General features: G+C 36.8%; 1 protein-coding gene across 5 annotated transcripts in view; it reads left to right on the forward strand.

The window, feature by feature from the left end:
- CCSER1 (coiled-coil serine rich protein 1) overlaps nucleotides 1-23,534 on the forward strand; it is a 609,788-nt gene that overhangs the window by 506,000 nt on the left and 80,254 nt on the right. Inside the window, exon 11 of one of the 5 annotated variants that reach the window (XM_074540918.1) lies at nucleotides 17,445-17,548. The exons of the other annotated variants lie outside the window; for them this stretch is intronic. Coding sequence (XP_074397019.1) covers nucleotides 17,445-17,533 — 89 coding nt within the window. The 3' untranslated portion in view covers nucleotides 17,534-17,548. Of the gene's footprint in view, nucleotides 1-17,444; nucleotides 17,549-23,534 lie in introns of those variants that run through there. 5 annotated transcript variants of the gene reach the window in all.

A 23,534-nucleotide genomic window follows, 5' to 3' on the forward strand; every position in this document is an offset into this window, starting at 1 on the left:
TGAGGGATAAGGTACCGTGGGAGCCAGCAGCTGAGTCAGTTCATGGGCAGAATTAATACAACTCAGCAACTTGTTCAACTGAGCATTAAAGTGTTAAGTCAAGGTAAAGGGCACCTGTACATGCATGGTGCCAGATACTGCCTAGACATGAAGGAGCGCTACAGGAGGAGCAAATGGCACAGTCAGGGCCCAGAGCTCACTTTGAGGCTCTGTCTTTGTGCATGTGCAGGATTGTGTCTGACTCACACAGGAGTCAGCCCAGCCCTGTACAGTTATAAAGCAAAGATAATTTTGTAGTCTCTCTCTTTCAGAATGTTGTGGCCTTTTGGAAGACGCTATTCATTATATTCCAGCAAATTTTCTATAGGTGGTGGTAGTGTTAAGAGATGAAAAATGTTTGACTACAAAAACGAAATACAAAATTTGGGGATGAGATATTGCATTGCATTATAATGAATAACAAATGTCTCAGCTGTCTTTTAAGTTAATTTAAACTGGAGTACCTTATCAAACAAAATAAATATGCTGCAATCTTTTTGTGAAAAAGTAGACACCTCTTAAATTTTTACATTGATTGAAGAGTGTTAGTACGAGGTTTCTCAGAGGTAGCACAAGGAAACAGAAGTTAATGTTTGCTGAAGTCAGTCCTGAGAGGCAATCAAGACAGAGGAAAGGCCAGGGAGGAGAGCTGATGGACTGCCTGATTCCAGGAGAGGGGCATGAGCTGGTTTCTGCTCGCCACACAGTGCTCTCAGAGATGAACACACAGCTTGTGCTTGTGTCTCCTGGCACAGGTTGGATTCAGGCTGTGCTGCTGCCCTCACTGCTTCTTCTGGGAGTTTTAGGAGCACTACCATTTCTTTTACTTCATGGTCATCAAACACTAAGTTTTTCTTGGCTTTTTTCTCTCCACAAGTGGAGCTATGTGTCTGGAAACACCTGGTGTGTTTGAGACTCAAATAAACATCGCTTCTGAATGTCATGGTTTAGTTCTTTGTAAGAACACAGCTGGGCAATTTTTGCCTTCTGTTATTTGTGATGCAATTTATTAATCGCTCTGAATACTTTCATCACTTTTTGTCCAACTCTCCCTAAATCCATTAATTAATTTTTTTAAAATAAGAGCACAGGCGTGGAAGTACCTAATAGTATCTTTCCATAAAAAAAAGAAACTGCTGGCTCCCTAATCAAGTTCTGAATATGAATATGAACTAAATACTTGTATGCAGTGTGTATTTCAATTTTGCTGAATATTCAAGCCTTGGAGAAATACTAGCAGCTTAGCTATTTTGCCTGGAAGTTGAGAACTTTTTAGGTAAAGATTCAATTTCAAAACCTCATAATAACTTCATCATAAATGCAAAAAGTAATGTGATAGAGTAATGGTTATATTTACAAACCAATATTTTTCAGTGGCAGCATTTCTTTGATTATTTAAAAATCCATTATTTTCAGGATGGGTATAATAAATTTCTTATAAGATATTGAAAATATTAATTAATTACTGTAATGAATTACTATCAAACTTACTGATAGAAACAGTTATTGTAATGAGTTTTGCATCTTGAACTATAAATAATCCTTCCATACAGGGTGAAAAAAACCCACAAAGATAACTTTTTTGATTGAATGCCTTAAAAGAAGCTATATATTCTCATGCAAAGAAGTCAGGAGTGCAGAAGCATTTTGTACAAGATCTCTGTATTTCTTCATGTCTTGGCTACTTTTTGGGAGAGGCTTTTTTTGTGAGTGACCTTTTTTATTTGGATCTCTGTAGTTCTATCACACTTTTTTTTTTTTGTTCCTGTTTTTGTGTGAATAATTACAGGCTCTCTAAAAGCCATCAACTGAAGCAATCTAAGTTGCACCCATAATATCCAAATTACTGAAGAACATTTTGTTTCCATGCTTGCCCAGCGTTCACACCAGCTCCCAGCACACTGCACCTCTCTGAGGCGGATCACCCCAGCCAGTTCCTGCCCATGGTCAGTCAGTGCTGGCACTGTGGATTGCAGATAATCAAACCTGTCATTGATGGCTCTTAATGTCAACACTCTGCGATTCCACACCTGTCTGGAGCAGCACTGTGGGAGAGCATAAAGCAGATGCTACTGTGCTCTCTGCTGCATTGACTGAACTTGAATGAACCCACTGCTGAATAGTTTGTCAGGTCTGTATTATCCCACACACACAATGGAGTGTGTTTTCCAAGTATGTGTCTGTTCAGCAGGGTTCTCAATTTTCCCCCATCACTTTTAAGAACCAGCTAGGGTAACCACAGGACAGAGAAAGGGGGCTGGTCATAATTGTGCTGTTCCCACACATATTATCAGTGTGTGGCTGATTCATTATGGGTCAGCAAAAAACCTAACCTGTGACAGGTGTAGTTCCCTCTAGATGCAGAAGTGGGCATTTTTGGTTTTTATTATATCTGGTGCCACACAGCAAAATGATATTTTGAAAATACCTGAGGAAAGAAAAATATTAGTAATTACAGTTCTGAGCACCTATCATGTAAGTGAAATACAGAGGAACAAACAGCAATAACTCCAGAAGCTTACTCTTTGGAGGCTTCTTCTCATACAACTTGTAAAATCCAACAGTTATTTCAGATTTCAACATTTCCATCCTTATCTTTACTAGCAGTGGAAGATACTTTAAAAATTACAGTTTGGACTTAAAATATTAAGACACTTAAACATTGTTCAAGTATGTATAGCTTTTAGTTTTGATTTCAGAACTTCCCCACTGTTTTCCTAATAGAATTTGGCCTTTATAAGCAGTTGACACTTAATGAAACCTTCTTATATATAAATAATATTTTGTTTGTACAATTCAATATGAAAATACTTTTCAGTATTTTAAATAGGAGAGGCAGAAATATATGTCAGTCAGTTTGGTTAAAAGAGAAACAACATCAAAGAACTCAATGGTTTGCTTAAAATGGAAACTACCAGTGCGGAGTGTTTAGGGGAGCTTGCAGAGACACATCCAAAGTTTACCTGCCAGTTGTCTTGGTGAGTCATTGCTCTTACTGTGCAGGTATTTAGAGTAGCTTGATTTGCTGAAACCTGATTTCATCTCAGTGATGTACCAGTGATCAGGTACTCCTTATGTCCCTTTGATCCACCAGATTACTTCTTTCTATCCTGCCAGCTCCTTTACAGTATTATGAGGCATAACCACTTCAGAGGAGAAGATTTTTCGGATGTTCTATAGGTCATGACGTAGTGAAGCCATGACTTTAGTCACAAATATTTTATATATGCTGTGTTTCTGTTTCTTGAGGAGGAAAAGTGAAAGCTTATCCACTGAGCTATTGACTGGCCCATGATGGCCCTGTACAGATATTTTCTCAGGCCTAAGAGTATTTATTTCCTAATGATCTGAATGAAAACAGATGAAGTCTAGACAGGGTAACATTTTAAAAAAAGCAAGAAGTGAGGCTGTAGGGATGGGTTCATGAACTACTGCTGGTTTTGGTTTATGGCACACTTGTAAGACAGGGCTCATTTTCTGAGGAATAAACTATACCCCAAGTATATTTAAAACTGAGCTTACTGGGATGCACTACCACATGAACTCTGAGGTGCTGGGCTGGGCCATGCTGCTTGACCTCCTGCTAAAATGTAAAATTGTGTTATAGCAACAAAGCATCAAAACCATCCCACAGAAATTCATGCTTTACATATATTGTCCATCTTTTTATTCAGTTAGTTCTCTGTGCTGCTTCTTATCCCACCTTTTTAAATATGGGGCCAGTGAAGACAGTCTGTCTTTTTATCATCAGCATTCAAAAGACTGCAAGAGAAATAATTTGCTGGCCAAGGTTGCTTTCAGTGTAGTTAGCATTCTACAGAAAAGCACAGATTAAAACATGTGTCACAGCCTTGTAGTGTGATGTCTCAAGTCAGACTCATGGTCTCACCCATTTTTTGTACTGAGCGTTGCTTACTTGTATTGCCAGCATTCTCTATGGTTAATGCATGAGCCAATTCACAGATCCTTCTTCTTTTATTACTTTTTCTGTGCTAGGAATAATGTGCCCACACATCCTTAGTGCTTTGAACTGTTATGTTTCTCTTTCAATCGTAGGCAAGAAAAACAGGCTGAAATCACAATTAAATATTAATAGCTTAGAATACTGTGGGTTTGAAAATTACCCATTACTTTTATCTTGGAAAATAAAGATGTTTATTCATTAGTCACAACTTTATGAATCAGTTATTTAGTAGAACATTAATCTTTTTTTTTCCTATTTGCAAGAGTAATTGTTTGACTTCTCTTTAGCTTCTGGTGAAATTTTCTTTGTGTGTATTACATGCTAACATGGCTCTAAAACAGCTTCTCACTGAAGTTATTCTTAACCTAATTTGCTGCCTTCTTAGAGGATGAGATTTGCAGCAGGGTTAAAATGGTATTTGTGGCTGTGGGCTGCAGAACCAAATATCCTGATCCTACCATCCACATTCTTTCTACGAAAAGAGGCTCCAACTACAGCTAATTTCTTTGGATTTTTTCATTAGACATTGATACTCTTGATGGGTCAGTGGTGCTCATACCTGCACTGGCTCTCAGGTGCACTAAGGGTTATTTGTGTCTCTCTTGTGAAAGAGAGACATGAGGAGAAGCATATTTTATCCTTCTACCTACAAAAAACATTATATACCAATCCAGTCCTGCTGTTTCCATAGGAAATTCAAAACTTCTTGTTCTTATGAGTTCTTAAAAGCAAGCAGGGATGCCTGGGGCTATCTGATATATGATATAACTAGCAGTGGAAGGCAAAAATAACCCCAAAAAAACTGTAATATAAAAAAAAACTACCTCATAAGCTTGCAAAGACAGTTGATATTTTTTGGCCACAAGTAAAATCCAGTTCAAAACAGAAAGCTTGCTTGGGTTAGAAAAGCTGGAAAAATGCAAAATGCTCAAAAAGAATTATTCCTTCTCATCAAATGGATACTTTGTCACAACAGAACTGTCATTTCAAATTGTTAGAATGCTTCTCATATGGATTATTGCTTGGTATAGATGCAGAGTTTTATTTTTCACACCAGGAGATAGAAAGATTATTATTTGATGTATAATTGCATATGTATAAAAAACTTGTTTTAAAGATGGCAGGAGTTAAAAAAAAAAAATAATGTATGTGAAAGATGCTAACTAAAGATCCTACCATAATGTTCTCTCAATTATAGCAGTTCATCTTTTATTCATTTGTCACCCTTGGCACTCGATTACATCAAATTCTCATTGGAAATACAAAGGGTGGATTCCCACTCACTTTCTTTTTTTGCTGGCTTTTTTATTTATGTGGATGCTCTTGAAAAAAGAAGCACGTGTGCAAATTAGTCTGAAGGTGGTGAACTTCAGAGCTCTCCTGACCTGTTCTGCAAATCAGTCACATTATGCCAAGTGAAGTGACCCATCCTCTGTGCTGGGGGCAGTCTTCCTCTGTGCTTTTCTCTTGTTAAGGATGAGCACTCAGGAAATGAAAAGCATATCCAGTAATTGTCTCAGTCTTGTGCGATCTTACAAGTTTCAGATTGAAATGTAGACATGGAGCTGGAAAACATTAGGAACTTTAATAGGTGGAAGAATATTTTGGGTTTGGACAGTTGCTTTTCCTGGGTGATGCTCTGCCTGCTTGGACAAAGGGCTCAGCTGTATGGCAGGGTTGCTGTGGCTTCTGTAATGTGAGATCCTGCTGGGGCTGGACATCTGTGGTGGCTTTAAAATAACACTGCTGAGCATTTTCCAAGTGTGCAATACAGTCTGTGTGTGCCACAGCTCATGGAACTGACAGCATCATCGAGGATGGAAATGGCATTTAGTTCAAACTCTTGGGCATTGCCAATTTCTGAAACTTTCATGTTGAAAACTCTTCTGCCTAGCCATGAGGCTGAACAGAAGAATTAGCAAGATGGTACAAATCACAGTATACACATTGCCATAATTCTTGGATGATTTTCAGTAGAAAAACTAGAAGTAAAAAGTTGACTATCTTTCATAGTGTTTGCACATGCATTTTTGCAATTATGTGCCACCTATTATTCAATAAGTGAAATTCTAGTTAACCTTCACAAGATTTGCAAACCCAGATAAACTTCTTGGGAGCTCAGACATGGAAGATAAAGTCTAAGAATGTGTATGTGCATATATATCTGTTTAAAAAAAAGAAAATAAGGGTGCCCAATATGACTTTCTGGGTCATTGAAATAACTGAGCTAATAGCAGGGCATGCTACTGTACATAAGACCATGCAGTTTGGCAGATTTAACTGATTGTCATGTTCTGACTTCCTCTGAGGAGGACAGGGGCTGTGTGCATGTAAATTGAAATATCATAGTAATTATGGAATTATTTAACATATTTGTGCATGACACTCCCATCTTGCAGTTGAATAATAGTATTTAGTCTTATGCTGTGTTACGATCTTCTGGAAGATATCTGCACAAAGAAATCTTTTCACTTTAGCCTGTAAACCGTTCTTGCTTTTCTTTCTGATACTATTGTTCTTTTTTTGATATGAAGTTATAGAGCTATGTAAGTTATGCATAAAAATCCTTATTCTAAATGATTAATGTAAGATCAATGACCAATACAATATCAGAAAATCCTGACAAATTTTTATAACTTAAATTTCATAAGATTTTAATCTATAGCAAAATTGAATAAGTCTGGGAAGGGGAAAGCTTTCCAGAAGGAATTACATAAATTAAACTAAATGTTCCAAGCAAGATTTTTTTTTCCTTTTTTTTTTTTTTTGTCTGCTTGGCACCCTCACAGAGAAACATGAGACACATTTCTAGGCAATATCTTTTTATTTACATCCACTCAACTCATTAGCAATTGAAAAAAAAAGGCAAAAAATTTGTACTAGAGCCAATGAAATAATTGTTGCAAGCTACATGTTTAGACACATTGTACAAGTTAAATGAGTTAAATGTACAAAATTCACCCATTGGGATCCTTCGTGCCCCCAGTTTGTCATTCACTCCCAATTAGGATTTTTCTGTAGAGCAAACAAACAAAATCTCTCAAGGACCAATTCTTTAAGGCGTTGGGTGTACAAAGAAGGTGAATGTCCCTTGCTTGAACTGAAGTCATCTCTCAGAAGTTCACACCTTTATTCAGGCTGATGTGCTGAGTATCCTATACCCACTGTAATCATTGAGGAGTTTTGATTTTTGATTTTTTTTCTGCTCTTTCTCATTCTCACCACCACCATTTTATTTTTTAAATGTTTTTCCATTACATGAGATCATTTCTCTGTGGCACGGAGTTGGTTTCTTTTTATATATTTACACATGGTCAACTGATAGTCTACGAGCTCGGATGAAGTTTTGGAGTCTATTAAAAAATTTCATTGCTTCTCATAAGGAGATCTGCAGTAGGTCCACAGCAGTGTGGGAGCTGGAAGAGGCCTGTTGTCCTCCAGCTTCCCCTCTCCCTCCTGAGCAGCTTAGTATAAGACACAAAGTATATTAAGTTTGTAACTGCTGCTCTAGCTTAGAATATTGAGGGTACCCAACTGCATATTTAATTATTTTCCACATGTTTTTATTGCTGAAAATTGTAAAGATTTTGCTTTAAATAACACTGATGAGTGTCTAGACACACTTAAAAATTCTGAGCTTCTGCAGGAAATGGCATTTGAATAGCTTTCAATGTAAAGAGGTTTCGGCATATGCTGAGCTCCATACGGAATCATAATGGCAATTTTCTTAGTCCTCTGTTCTTCAGTCAGTCTTATTTTTGATGGTATAACTTCTTTTTTTTTTTTTTTTTTAAATTATAACAGTAACAGTTTGGGATGGGCCAGTGATAGCTATGATTCTACATGTCTGTCCTCTGGGTTGGTGGAACATGAAATATTAGATACCATTTTGCAATTATGCTGCTGTCAAGTTTAGGTTTTATATGGTGAGAAGTGATACAATATTTCAATTGAAAACTATCTACTCCTGCTAAGTGGGTGCAGGGGATAATTCTGATGAAATGAAATCTGTATAAAAGTCTCTTTAAAACTAATTCATCCTCGTGAATAGCTGCAGCCGTGTACCAATGAATTTGGGTAGCAGCCTTGATGTTTCAAGAGGAAATGAAAGAAGTTTGTTCTTTGCCCAGAAAAACCCCAGAGTAGCATTGATAAAGCAGTTAAGCAAACTAAGTTTCAGATACAGTTTTAGCACATCAATGTCAGAATACTCTGTGGCTTCCAACAGGGCCTTGTAAAAGGTGTGAGACCCAGGAACTGGCCAAAATAGTGTGTGGAGGACAATATTTGTATTCTTCTCTTGCCATTTATTGACAATACCTGGCACCCAACTCTTGCTTTGTAGGAGAGTTGGTTTGCTGTTTTATTTTGCCAAGGACAAGACGGTGCACAGCTGAAGGGTATCATGAATCTCAACAGCCCAAAGTGCTCCTACTTCTACGAAACAAAAGCTAATTAAAGTAGGAAGTCAGTGAGTTTGGAAGGGAGGATTTTTTTGTAGTCAGTTGAATGACTGGAAATAAATGGATTGATTAATTAAAATCAGTATATCTACTTACGGAGTGAGGTACTGGAGCATGATTTATGTGAGGAGTTATTGCGCTGGACTCTTTGATCCCTTGCTTTGAGAATTAAATGTAGAAGTCTCATTCTCAGTTTCAAGGTTGAATACAAATGCTTGTGAGCCGGCCCCTGTTAAATTGTGTCCTGTCACTCTCAAGCATTCAAAACTTCCACCGAGGCCAAACTCACAAATTCTTTCCTTAACCTGCAGTTGCTACATGTGGAGTTAATCCCCATGAAAATTTACTAAAGTGAGTTTTTTTCCAGTCTTCCTATAAATCTCTCTCTGTGTCTCTTACAGTGCCGTATAAAATTTGTTGATGAAAGATTAAATGTGCAGTACTTGCAGGCTGGTTAACCATCATAGGAATAATTAATTGTAACTATTCCCTTTCATGCCAAAAGACTTATTAGGCATGCTCCACTGGAGAGATAATATAAAATGTTTTACCAAATGTTAGCTATTTACTTAGGGCTGTGTCTTGGTGTTTCATTATAAAGTGTCAGGAAATCTATTTGTATCAAGGAAGTATTTATAAACATTCATTTTGCTACAGTTCTTATGGAAAGTCTCCAAGTGGTTATTGGATGGTTCCTGACAGAAACATTTTTATTCTCCAGTAAAGAGACACAGATAAGACAATTGTGAACCCTTCAAATAAAGATATATCAAGAAATGTAATACTGATGATATTAATGAAGGGAAATGCATGAAAAAAAATACAGAAAAGAACATGTTTTCTTTCTAAAATAGAAAACAAAACTTTTGAGGCAACCAGATTTTATGTTTTCTTCTGAAATAGTTCACAGTGTGAGACAGTAGTAACAAGGATTCTGAATAAAGTCCGTAGACCAACCCATAGGAATCTATGCAAGGGAAGGGGAGATAACATTTGGAAGAATAGAGTTTCCCCATAAGAAAATAATGAAAGAAATTGCCACTTGATGCACTGAATGAGCTGAAAAGATGTCACAAAAAACCACAACCAACCAACCAGCCAATACCTAAAAACCAGCCCTCAGAGAAGCCAGTCTCATACTGTTTTCAATTCCTGTTGGCCAGTTGCATGGGGAGATGTCCCACAGTTGCACCTGGAGCTGATCCTGCTGCTGGGGAGCTCTGCCCTGATCCTCGGGATATTGGGGTTTTTCTTTGTTTTTAGGTTGGTTGGTTGGTTGGTTGATTTGGTTTATTTATTTTTAGTTATAGGGGGTTTTCCACCTTAGGATTTTGTACATTTTCATGTCAATGTTTGCTTTTAAATCTTAGAGCTGCTAACTCTGCCCACATCAGCAGTGACAGCTGGTGTCTCGAGACTGCATAGGCCTGTGGGGAAAGAGGAAAAAATGACTTCCTGGTCTTCTTCTGGACTACTACCCTCAGTGATAAACAGCACAACATCTCTTGAGTGAATTTCAACAGCAGACAAAACCCACCCCCTTTAAAGGACTGATATATCCATGTGGGAAGATGAGCTAGATCTCCATGCAAAGGATGGAGGAGTAGGGGAATTAGTGGGCATTTCTCTGTATTATACCCCAGTCTAATATGTTTATTAAATTACATTAAAATGTAAGGTGGGAACAAAAGCCTGGGATGAGTATTTAAATTACAGTGGTTTTGCATGTAGAATTCCAGGAATGAAGCTCAGTGGTTGAGGTAGCTGAGTGAGCTGTGGCAGAGCTTTGGGTGACTTCAGGCAGGACCACTTGCATTCAGCAGTTTGAATTTGAACCTTGATTCTGGTAGTCTTTTGCATTCAGGACTATTTTTATTCATGACATGGGATCACCTCTGTTAACAATCTTCAGCCAATTTATTGACAATAATTTTTAGTTACAGGTAACTTGGTTAAACACCATTTGTTATGAGTCTTCCTTCAGATCTTAGTGGTATCCAATTAGTAGTAGAAGGTGTTTAACTTCTATCAGTTAACCATGGCTTTGCTGACCTACCATCAAAATTTTAGCAAAGTCTCTATTTGAAACTACTGAAAAGTTTCACAGTTTTAATGAAAATATTAGGAAGAGGTGGGATAACACAGTGGCTTTGCTGCCTGCATCAGTGGATTGAGCTGCTGTTTCATCCTGGTGCCTTGAACTTCATATGTTATTACAATGGCTTTCACTTCTTTGATTTATATGTGACTTTAGAACATAACTTTCTGCGTTTTAGTTCTGTGGTTTATTTTTAGATGTATTTTCTGAGTAATTGAAAGCTGTGATGGTGCACTAAGGAGAATGGTAGAATAAAAGAATCAGCCTGCTGTGATTCCAACATTTCACTTTGAACCATCAGTTGGCTCCATAACATGTAGCAATTTTGCTTTGAAACATGGGATTTCAGTCTATAATCTAATTATTGCTGATTTATAAGGTAATTTAAATTAATTTAAGTATAATATTAATGATTTCTCAGATAAATCAAGTGAAAAACAGAAAAATTTGTGCTATTTTTCATCATTATATGGTTGCTTTAGTTGTATTTGATTTCTCAGTTTTATTAATTTGTCATGCTTTTCAAATCACACTAGTCAAATATATAAACCAAACCCCTGAGTGCTTGAAGTTTCCAAGAAAAGAAAAAAAAAACAATGCATAAGGTGAATGCAAACTCAGTTCTTAGTAAATAGAATTGTTGTTTATAATTAATTAATTGTTGTTTTGCTTGTCATTGTAAAAGACTCATGTCCTAGGTTTTGCATTTATTTCCAAATTTTCATGGTTAGGTAGTTTTCAGAAAATGACCATAATCTATGTACACTCAAAATATATAATATATACAATGTGTTTAGTGTACACTTACAATAATGTATATTAGCAGAGGACATCCAGGTAGTACTGGTAAAAAAGAAGTGCCAATTCAATAAATTTTCACTTTTCTTTACAGCTGTGAGCAAATTCTTATTAAGTATAGGTACCATCTTCCTCTAATAAATTGATATTGTCAGAAGGAGAGATTATCGAAAAGATTCAAAGTTTCAGCAATTCAAGTAATACTAAAATCTAATTTTTTATGAATTGTATCCTAATTGCAAAAACAAACAAAACAGCTGTAATGTTAGTCCAGTCCTTATAGCTGTATTTCTTATTTCTAATGGTGAATCCAGAAATGCAGTCTCTCAGTTCCTTCCATATGGAGCACTGTCTATGCATAAGAGGGCACTGCAGTTAAATCTGCTACCCTTTCCTTCTCCCACAGTCTGTAATCTGGCTATGTACTGCTGTAGAAAGAAAAACCCCCAAAAATACAAACAGAAGATTTTTCTGTAGTAATTTCTTTTGTATCTCTTTCTGTAAATGGCTTTCAGCAGTGATTACATCTTGCAATAGAATCTGTTTTGTTAGCGGACCAACATATGAGAAAATTTGTAATTCCAATTTTAGTGTAACAAGGTAATTAAAACACTAGATATAAATGACAGGTGAGTCTAAGATTATCTGTAGTTTTATTTTCCTGGTCATGTATCACTTGAAAGGCTGAATATGGGAATTGTGAGCAGTTGCTGCTGCTTAATGTTGCTTTGCTGTGTTGCCAACAGAGGTTAGAAGAGTCCCCTCCCTTTGCTGCCATCCATCCATGGTCCCTCAAACCACAGCACATCCCTTCCCTTCTGTTCCATGATGGCCTTGTTCAGGAAGGGGGAGCTTAAGCACATCAGTGAAGGAACAGACAACAGGAACCTCCTGAGTGGTGTTTCAGCACCCACAAAAATTATGGGCAACCGAATTCGCAAGAAGTCAAATAATGCCTGGACTGGGCTTTCTGAAAGCAGGTGGATCACACCAGGTAGTTTAGCTCCCCTTGGGAACCCTGCTGAACCACAGAGTGAGAGCTTGGTGTGGTCTGTACTTCTCTAACCCTCCATTTGTTTCTTCTTGTGGATATATAAAAACCAGAAGAAACAGGCACAGGGTGAAGTTTTAGTGGAGGTGGTTGTTATATATTTTATATGTATATTTTATAACCTTGTTTAGAATCATCTAACACTCCTGGGAATATATCAAGTTAAATTTTAAATGCTTCTTCATGTGTTAATTTAACCAAGCTTTTTCCCCTGTTGTTGAAAAGATATTAAACACCTCACTCCGTGTGTTCATAACCTAAAGTAACACATAAGGTCAAGGTGCTCAACAACAAAAACTTAGTTGCACTCTGGTGACAGTGGTGGGACTTGTTTCCAGGCTGTAATACTCTAATAATGAAGTAAATATTACACTCAGCGAGGACCAGTCTTTCTTTACTGCAGCTACAAGCAGAAAGTAAGCAAAAATCAAGGTGAGGTCTGTAAAGATGATAATTTCATTTAGAGGTCTGAAGTGAGTTGAAAGGGATACTTCAGGATGTCCATGAAGTTTTCTAGTTGTTCATTTTTTGTTATATGTATTTGAATACCATTCTCATTCCTTCTCTCTTTTTTTTTCTTTCTTTTACCTTCCATCCATCCATTGTCACGCATTGCATTCTTGATTACAGTCTGTGTAATCGTTACCACCGTGTGAAGGCAATTTTCCACATCACCAGGTATGGTGTCACATGTCAAAAAACATATTTGTGTGCTCTCAAACCTAGTCAGTGTTATGATAGCAAATTTCTCCTATGTTAGCCTCCTTTTTTCCTCTCTTCCTTTCCCATTTGATATGAAATAACATTGCTTCAGGAAAGTGATTTTTAAAATTAATGTCTTTAAAAAAAAAAGTTTCATTTTCTGGATCAAAGATGTACTGTCTTTCTGAAGGGCTAAAAAGCAATAGTGTAGAGATTTTTGGTTGTCCAAAGGTTATGGCCTGGAACCTGTAGTCTTTTTAATGGATTAATAAATGCTATGAAGTTCCATTTTTGTACAATTCTTGAGCTGTGTTGTTCAGTTATGTTTTAATCTGATTGTGATTGGTTTATGTTAAAAGCCTGATACTCAGCTGTAGTTTTCATTTCCTTAATGGTAAATACAGATGGATAAATTAGTGCTTTTGTCAATGCTTATTGTTCTAGTCTTGCATCTAAATTGTCATTCTTCAGTGTTTATGTGGCCTTTAGAGGCATGTTATTTGCAGGTTGCTACATGGCTAGATGATTTTTTTGAGAAAGTGTTAAGATCCTGAAGGTGCTCATTTACATGCAAATTTTTATAACTTTTAATGATGTTTCTGAAGAACACTGGCTTGTAGTTTGATTACTTTTGCACTTGGCAGAAGAAAATTTCATTAAAGAGCTTTTGCAAGAAACTGTTTTTAGCAATAGTGGAAAACCAGGTCTTACGACCCATTTTTCAGGGATTAAAATTAATGTAATTATTTGTGAGTTCATGAGCTTATGCACATTTATTATACCTAGACATGTGGAACATGAATCATGTCTTTCTAAGCATTCTTCTTACAAGAAATAAAAAGGAACAAGTGTTCTTTCTAAATGCAAATTACCAAATTCAAAGCTGGTAAAAATGATTGCAACCCAATTGCATCTGATGTGACACATCTCATACACCATTTCTAATGCCATTCCTTTCAATTTAATATTTATTTTGGATCAACTTACAGTCAATATGGCTCTTAAAGCTGCAGTGTACCAAGAGGTAGAACTTGTTCGGAATGAGGAAAAAAATGTTTTGAAAATTACACAGTAACTATTTCTAAGCTTTTTATTTTTTCAGCTTTGATATCCAGTGTCTCTGCAACAATTCCAACAGCATAATCATTTCCCCATTTGAATGTATTTCACTTACTGTGTAAGTTCCTCTTTTGCTAGGACACTAGTTGTTTTGTCTGTCCCTTCAACTTCAGACTATAAAATGGTAATAAATTAGGAAAAGGGAAGTGACAAGTACTTCTTTCTAAAGTAATACTCTGAAATAGCTGTATTTATTGTACAATAGTGTGCAACTTCTCCTCGTATTGAGTGATACCAGCACTTAGAGCTGCTAAGATCCATCTCAGTACCTCATTCACAAGCTGGAGGTATTCAGAATGTTTTTTGGCATAAATGGGATGCAGTTCTAAACAGCTGCAAGCTGCAGCTTTGTAGCATGCAAACTGCAAGGTGCAGTGTTGCAAGGTCACATGTAAATGAACTGTCCTTGCTCCCTTGCTTCCAACGTTGCTTAATTACATTACTTTAATGGATTTTTCTTACTTATTAGTGAGGCAAAATATGTGCGATGTAAAATTATCTATTAATTGGCACAATTCAGCCAAGGGATAAGGGTCATGGTTCAGTTGTTGTAATTGCGTGAGGTAATGGCTTTGTTATGGTACCTGCTGTAGAATCACTAAATGCAAAAGGACAAATTTAACTTGAAATAATTAAAAATTGATTTGTTTCAACAGTGAGCTTCCTAGAGAAGGAATAGCTGGAAACATTGAGATAATTAGAGATATCTGTAATGGATGGATGAATAGTTGTATAACTGAGTCTAATCCCACTGGCGGGCTCAGTCATTTTGCAGCATTTTTGGACTCAGATTAGTAGAGACTGTTCCACATTATAATCAGTACTTTTGGGTCAAAGAAGCACACAGTATACCTGTCATGCCTAAAATAAGACTTATATCTGTTTGCAGATTCAAATATTCCACTTTCACTAACATTTTGCAATCTCAAGATCACTCCTGAAGTTCAAATACCGCTTTTGGTATTTGAAGACCAAATAACTCCAGCAGCTTTTTTCTTTATTTTTTAGCAATAACCTTAGTCTGATGATCAAAGTTCAGTAAACTGTAGTAATTGAAAATAATTTTTAAAGTGAATGTCTATAAGAAGGGAGGAGAACAGGACCCAAATAAAATACAAAAGTCTGTATTTTGCTTCTGGGAACAGTATGAGAATGAACAGGAAAGCCTCATTTTGTCGCACTGCTCACAACAGTGCTAGTAAAATCTACCAAATTATTCTGCCTATTTTCTGCATTGTATGTTGCTGGTAAGAAAGTAGGGCAATTCACACAAAAGTGTTATTATAGTGTATGGATCATGAATTTGCAGTAAGTAGCGAGAAGGAAAAATCTATTTAGCTACTGCTATTTGAATTGCAGTCCTGGTAATCTAAGCCTTCTGTTTGTATTATATTATTAATAACAAATATCCCTATAATTATTGCACTGGTTGGACTAGCACATTTTAGATGTAATCAGTACTAAATTAAGCTGAGCAAGAAGTGCTACTTGTATCTGGCCTCTTGCCCTGTGCTACTGAACTTTATATTCTTTGTATTTTCACTGGTAAAGCCTTTTTTTTATTTTGTCACATCCTGGCAACTTGAACTACCTCAATGAGATTGTGTGTCTATGGCTATTGGCATATAAATACTTTATATATTTTATCATTTTTAATTTAGCTTCTAAGACATATAATAAGTGTAATATGGAATTTTCAGGTAATTAATACTGTGCTTTTACACATTAGACAATGAATAATTGATATTTCAGGTTATACCCAGGTGCTGTTCTGAGATAAAAATAAGAGATTTCAAAGTATTCTTTCACCCAGATCATTAAAAATCTGCTGGAGGATTTTCTTCTGAGTCTGTTTTGGTTTTATGTAGAACATATTAAAAGATGAAAAAATCTCCAAGCCCCCCAAGACTCAAGTTAAAGGAAATCTCTGTAGTTCCACTCATGAGACAGCTGAAATTCTACACTGCTATAATTTTTGTGAAAAAGCAAGAAATCAAATCAATCTGTAATTTCATTTTATAAAGAAAATACTATTACAGTTTCTCTGAAAATGTGCTGTGGGTATATTTGAAATGCACTGGGAATATGAATGCTTGATGGAATTAAGTGCAGACAATGAATCATGGTGATCAGATATTCTCTATTAACAAATATTATCTTTTAAAAAGACTAATTTTTCTAACTCAGAAAATCAGTCCCTTTTGTTTCAGAACGTAATGAAACAATTCAATTTTGGCACACAGCTGTAATGGACAAATGCCAGAGGATGAAAGCAAAGGGCAGCATGTTTCAGTAAATCTAAATAGATTAATGATGTTCAAACTCAATTTTAATGTCATTCTTGTTGTTTTCAAGTCTAGCCAGAGTCCTTTGGAGATGTTAGCTGGTGTTTTTTTCAGCACAGACTGGGAAGATGAGTCTGTCCCAGTTTGCTTGGTACCTGCTGCTGTCCTGTGCTTCTGCAGTTAGGTCAGCTGAACTTCACACAGCTTTCGACTCCTGCTGTTTTTCAATGCTAATTTTAAGCAATTTATTAAGTGAGGGCGAATTTCTCATGGCTCAATGTATTCCTGTGAGCCTTTGATAATTGGAATAATCACTTTATTTCCACTTGCACTCATCTAAGCTACTTAAGTAGATAGTACAGTAGGCTGAGGCAATGAATGATTTCTTCTTTCCAGCCGTATGTCGGTCATGCAATAGAACTGCAAATCAAAGCTAGACAGCATGCCAATTACTACTTCCAAAATGTGTCTCTCCCACAGAAGTTATTTATACACACTGCTAATTAGCCACTGAGATTTTTGTTCACTGGAGGAGAACGGATCCACATGCATGGCACTGCAGGAAGCCTGAAGTATGGGCAAGGATATCTGTGTCCAAGGCCCCAGGCCTCCTGCTTCTCAGCAGGACATTCTGACTTCAGTAATAATTTACATTTTAAGATAAAATACTGCCACAGGTGTTTGTGGCTTGTAATTTCAGACCTTACCTGAAGAAGGGCATGAGGGACTTTAGGCAGGATCAATATGAATAAAAGTCCAGGAAAATGTACTGCCTTCTCCTGTTTCCATCACTCAGAATTTTCTCATAGTGCTGAGGAACCTTTTAAACTGTCTATATTTAGGGCTTTCCAAAATAGCAATTCACTCTTACTTTTGTTTCTTTTGTTTCATTTCTTAAGCATAATTTATTTATTTTTTGTTTCAGATACTTCACCCAGGAAAACGTGTGCTTCTGCTATCTTGTCTAACCAAGCCTTCTCATTTTCACCACTTAGACATAAACACCCCATATAGAAATAATGTATCTGAGACATATCTCTGCTCACAGGTATAGCACTTGTTTCAAATAAGTAGAAAGTTGGTGAGAAATGGGTGAGAGAGGTAACATTACAGTGCAGTCAACCATAACTGGGGAAAAATGCTAACTCAGGAATAAGGCAGAGAGCAGCCATGATGGAGAAGTTGTTGTAATCAAGCTGACTTGCGTAGGATGCAAGGAAATTCAAAGCATGAGGAGCAAAAGGAAAGTTGTCATTAAATCAGTTACAGAAAATTTAATTATTATTTTAGGTAGAATCAAGATTTCAGGCTGTTGTTGAACTTTTGCTCCCTTTCCCATTCCAGTTCTCTCTTTTTTTGCATGTAGCTCTGGTGGCAGCCTCCTGTTAAACATGTTTTTTTTGTTTTAGTCAGTTGCTGTTCTTTGTGATGTGAGTTTAGGAGTAATGTCTACTGAGTGCTCTCACCTAAAATATCCCCAATTATGCTTCCTACTACTTGTGTTTTTTCTGAGTCCATAAATCTCTCCTTTTAAGTGGCACAGCATCATGAGAATGAGCAGTGAGTACTGTGCTCTCTGTGATCCTCTGCCACTGTGGGGGGCCTCTTACAAGGACCTTAGAAATAAATTACTTTGGCCATGCAGCTGAGGAGGGGATGAAAACAATATTGTTTAAAAAATTACCCCCTAAGTGCCTGCCTTCTCCTTCTGCTCCTGTTTTGCACCAAGAGTGAGAGGCTTCTGCCTTTCTCTCTGAGATCTGATGGGGCCTCCTTGCCAGGGAGGATGCCATACCCTGGGGTGCCCTAATAGGTGCAAATGTTGCAGTCCTGAGTCAGCAGCATAAAGATATTATGTGTATTTATATACTAATTTAGGGAGCTCCAGCTTTATGGAAACTTCATAGTATGTTTAAGGGACAATGATTTATTAGCCACTGTCAGGAAAATCTCTATAAGCAGGGTGGAAAAATTGCAGAAGTTGTGAAGTAGGTGAGGCAATAGACGAGAAAAAGAAAGCACTCAATCTCACAAGTGCATATTTTATTCCAAGTGTTGGAGGCAGAGAAGTTATGGTCAGGGTAAATTAAAGCATTCACATAACAAAGTGAAACTCAGAATGTAATCTAAACTTGTGATAATAGTATCATCTATGCAAATTGTATGCTTTCAAGTTGTTTTTATCTATTTCCAGTGTCAAATGAACAAAACCAAGAAATTCACATTTCTACTCCTAGGAAAAGGAGAAGTATGGCATTTACATAGCTGTGCAAGTTAGCCTTGAAAAGCCTGCAGTTGAATATCTAATTGTTGGCAGTTGCATTCTCTGACCAATGTGGAAAAATTTTAAGTATGAGTTATTATCTGTATGAAACCTTTCAAGAGAAGCTGTAAGTAAAGGTAAATGATAGTCACTCATTTATCACTGGCCATAGTAGAAAGTGGCAGCCAGAAGCTTATTCAATTTTATCCTAAAAAACTGCTGTCACACTGTCAAACATGCCAAAACAATGCTTTCTGGATCATTTTTCATATCTGTTTTCCATTTCACAAAAACAGCACAGAATGAACGGGTTAACTTTTAAATAAAATTCAAGTTTATTTTTAATCAACAGCAAAATAGGGATTTAGTTTACTGAGCAGCTGTTCCATAAATTATAACAGCACAGCTCAGGTAAAGAGAGATTTTTGACACTCCTGAAGACAGGAATGAGCAGTCAAGGGACAGACAGATGGGAAACTTGTTTAAGCAGCTTCATTGTCAGTCACAAAACCAATGTGATTTTACATCTTCTGAGAGGGGAAGAAAAAGCATTCCTTTAGTATGTTTATACCAACTTGGAATAAGTTTGTGCAAAGGACCATGGAGGTATGTGATTTAGGTCTAAATGAGAGTTCAGCCAAGGGGCCAAGATGAAAACAAGCTAAATAAGAGGGAAATAAGTGGGTCATGGCAGCACTGCAGCTGCCAGTGCTACCAGCCCGTGCAAATCTGTCTTGCTGGGCTTGGTAGTCAAGACCAGTTGTGGATTTGTTTCATCTTATCAGAGCTGTAATGCAATTTTTAGAAAGAAGCAGAAAAGAGGGGCAAACATAATGGTATAAAAATTCATGGAACTGCAATTTTGTGGTAAAAGCTGTAGGTTTACAGGACAGTCAGCAGTAGAGAATGCAACGGAAATGGCTAGCTGTTTCAAATAGTCAACATTTTTTAGGCTGTCCAGTCAGCCAAGTTCTTAAGAAAATCTAGTGAGCTCTTAAAAGAGCAGTGAAAATATTATTTTTATATGAAGCAAAATATGCTGAGATACAAACAAAAATGTAATATGCAATAACTACAATAGGCTATTTATTAGAAAAATGGTTAAGAATCGCTTGTGCTGTGAAGGAAATGCATTATACACAGCAGTGGTGCTGAAGCTGTATGCTTCTCAAATTAGGTTTACACTTTCAGATTAGAAAAATGAGTTGAAAATGTGTTGGGAAACGTGAAATTTTCCTTGGGAGCTTAATGGCTTATTTGCATAAACTACAAAATAATCAAACAAACCTGAGGCTGGCTTTTAAAATACTCACCAAGGAAATCATATACTCTGTTCTTGTGTAATTTAAACAAAAACTTAATTGACCTCACAGTGTGGGGGTGCAAAAAGTGTGTGATATAGTTAGGTGTTGAGATAGGCTGTTTAATAAGACATTCAGAAAGAAATCGCAAAAGTGTCCTTAATGACTGATGCACTGCAGCATGTCATTTTATACTTAAATTAATGATCCAATTTAAGGAAAATGCTGATATACTATTAGAAGTCATTTCAATTGTATTGCTAACTTAAAATTTTATTTAAACATATGTGAGTAATAAAATATTTTAATATTAAAATCTGGGGTTTGTGTTCTTGGGGGCAGTTTGGAATTGCAGAGCTTGATGGCACACTAATCCTCTATGAATTCTGATCCAAATGAACCTGTGCTTGTCTGTGTTGTTGTTTAGATATTTCATGAAGTCAGATAATCTAAAGCTGAAAGCAAAGGTTTCATAACATAGTTCCAAAATCAATCCATTGAAAACAACTATCTACCTTTTTCCCTATCTTTAGTTAAAGTTACGTTCCTCATGCCCTGCTCTCACTTCTGGCTCTTTCTACTTGTTTCTTTCCTCTGTTAAATTAGCTGGAGGGAAGAGTCATAATTATGCACAGTTCAAACTTCGCTCTGCCCATTTGCTGTATTGTAAAAGGGATGGGGATCATGTATGATTGCAGAAGAGCTCAGAAGGGTTTCTCACCCTCAGAGGAATAAATAATTTTGTAAATAATTATATATCTGTGCTGTGTTTCTGAATGCTCTGAGTAAGAGGTGACACACTGAGCACACACACTAAATTTTCTACCCCTTCAGTACTGAGTTGCAGTGAATTGGGGTTTTTCCTTGTCTTGAGCTAACATTTATGTTTTCACAAAACTGCCATATCTCTTGATGCAATTTTCAGCTTCAATAGCAAGTAAGGTTTAGGAGTAAGAATAAATTTACAAATAATGTCCAGAAGCAAGAGACAAAGCTTTTTGTTGCAAAGATACCTGGGAAGGTGTCATCCACATTTTCAACAGTGGTAATGCCAAGATGTCCAATAAGAAAACTTTATTTTAAATATATGCACAAGTTAAGAACCTATTCAAAATTACTGTTTGATGGTAACCCGGTGAGGACCTAGGTGAATAATTCTGTAGCCGTAAAAAGTTGTTTATGGGTCTGTAATTAAACAGTAATCAGTCAGTACTTGACATTTTAGCACTTCAGCCGGCTGCAATGCAAAAGTACTAACTTCAACTACAAATCCCTCATTAAACTTCCAGTAAAACAGAATTACTAACTGCTATGACTGTCAACATGCATTTTATTTGAAATAGTAATCAGAGAAATTATTGTAGTTCATTCTATAAATATGCATATTTTTTCTATCCAGTTTTTTAAAGTTTTTAGCTGTGACAGATTAAGTACGATGAGGTCATTGAGCATTTTCCTTCGAAACTGTGCACAGTTCTGTGCCAGTTTAAATCTTTAGCTTCAATTATAAAGAAAAATTAAGATGTGCTGTGGAGTGAAACTACAATGGTGAAAGATTAATTAGCTAATATTTGTGAAGCTCCAAAGATAAATCAGGCTATGCAGTGTGTGTGTTAAGTACTACTGTAACAGGGTTGCTAAATGCACAGTTGAGAGTTAGTTGGAGGGATGAATTTTTTCCCAATTCACTCCCTTGCTCTCAAATCTTCCATATTGTGCGGACTTTAGGCTCTCATGATAATCTCGCTGGCACTGGTGGATCGATACTACTCAATTAGTTCAACCCACACTTCTTTCACAGCCTATTAGTGCCTCTACATGTCTCATCACACTAAATCCTTTGGGGGGAGCTGAATGATGAATCATTCCTCATTTGCAGTTCCTCGTCTATGGAAGACAGCTTAGCAACTTGGTTGTTTTGGGGGAAGCAGTGACCAGTGGAGAAAAAGTTCCTTTTGTAAAGTGAATGATGCCTGGACCTAAATGTTCCTGCCCAAGCAGAACCCACACAGTGGACTTCTTTATAGAAGAGCTGTAACAGTGTGGGTAGACCTCTCAGTACACAAATCAGAAATGTCACAGTCATATCAAATGAAGTGCCAGTCCAGAATAAACTTACTCTTTGGCTCAAAAAATCTTGATAGGTAAGTTTTGTCTGAAAGGACTTAGTTGGGTTCAGGCATAGCCTGGTTTTAAGTGCCGTAAGGCCAGCATGAAGACATTGCTTTTATTCAGATATATGAGATGTTGCCTCTTCTGCTACCATTGGATAATCTGTAAAAGCAAGGTTTGATTTAATAATAGCAACAGTGATAATAGTACTAATAATAATCACTGAAAGTAGGATTTGTCCCCCCACCTAAGAAATAGTAGTCTGAGCCACCACTCAAAGGAGTTGTAAAAGGAACATGCAGTTCTCAGTATTAACCCAGTGATAGTTTCTTTTCTTAAAACCCCAAAACATTGTATTTTCGGTATTTTAATGTAATTTGTCATTAAATTTGACATGTTGTTCACGACTTTTTAATGAGTCTTTCCCATAAATCTGAAGAATATGTTCTCTGAATTTTTCACTTAATTGCGTCTAAGTAGCAATCTATTTTGACAGTGATAACATCATTTTTTCATATAGTTTCACTAGTGTATCTTGTAGGCATTTACTGAACCATTCAACATTGTTCTGGTAGGCACATCTGTAGCCTTAACTTTGTCTTCAACCTTCTATATTTATTTATGTTTCAGTATTAGAGTCTCTTTCCTGTTTAGCGGAATCCTCTTTCCCATCTCTCACACACAGGTTGGGAAGGTCAGGTGCATTTCTACTCTCTGCAGAAGTATGAAAAAATTGATTTTGCTTCCTGGTTTTGCTTAGCCCAGTGCCAGTGTCCTGCTACCTGGTGAAACCAGAGGAACTGGAAAACAGCTGGGCAGTGGTGCCTTTATGGAGAGCACCCTGCTTCTGATCCTGCCTTCCTAAAGACTTGTATGTGAAACCAGCAGAGCTTGGCTGCAGTTGTAGTTATTCGCTACAATTGTAGTGAATATTGAAAACTAGGACACTTGTGAATATTTTAGTTACTTTTCTGTAGACGTCAGAAGGAAGTTCCAGGTTGCTGCATGATAAATAATAGAGACTGTGATTTATTTACTATTTATACACTCTGCGTTTGTCAGAAGTAAGAGCGCAAGTGAAAAGTCCTGTGTCACCAAAAAATTTTCCTTACCTCATCACAGTTAAGCTGTAGCTGCAGCATAGCTTTTTGCTCAAGAAGGGTTTGCAGAATTTTAGTCTAGTTCGCTTAACCTCTGTAGAGCTGTGCAGAGCTGTCACACTTAAAAATGAAGGAGAGAGGATATCAAGCTCCTTTTGTGAAACAGCTTGGAGAGTTGTGTTTTAGTTCTGCTGTAAGGCCTGGAAGTGCCTTCAAGTGCAGTGTGAATTATTATGCCC

This window comes from Zonotrichia albicollis, chromosome 5, assembly GCF_047830755.1.
Source record: "Zonotrichia albicollis isolate bZonAlb1 chromosome 5, bZonAlb1.hap1, whole genome shotgun sequence".
In the NCBI taxonomy this organism is placed as follows: domain Eukaryota; kingdom Metazoa; phylum Chordata; class Aves; order Passeriformes; family Passerellidae; genus Zonotrichia; species Zonotrichia albicollis.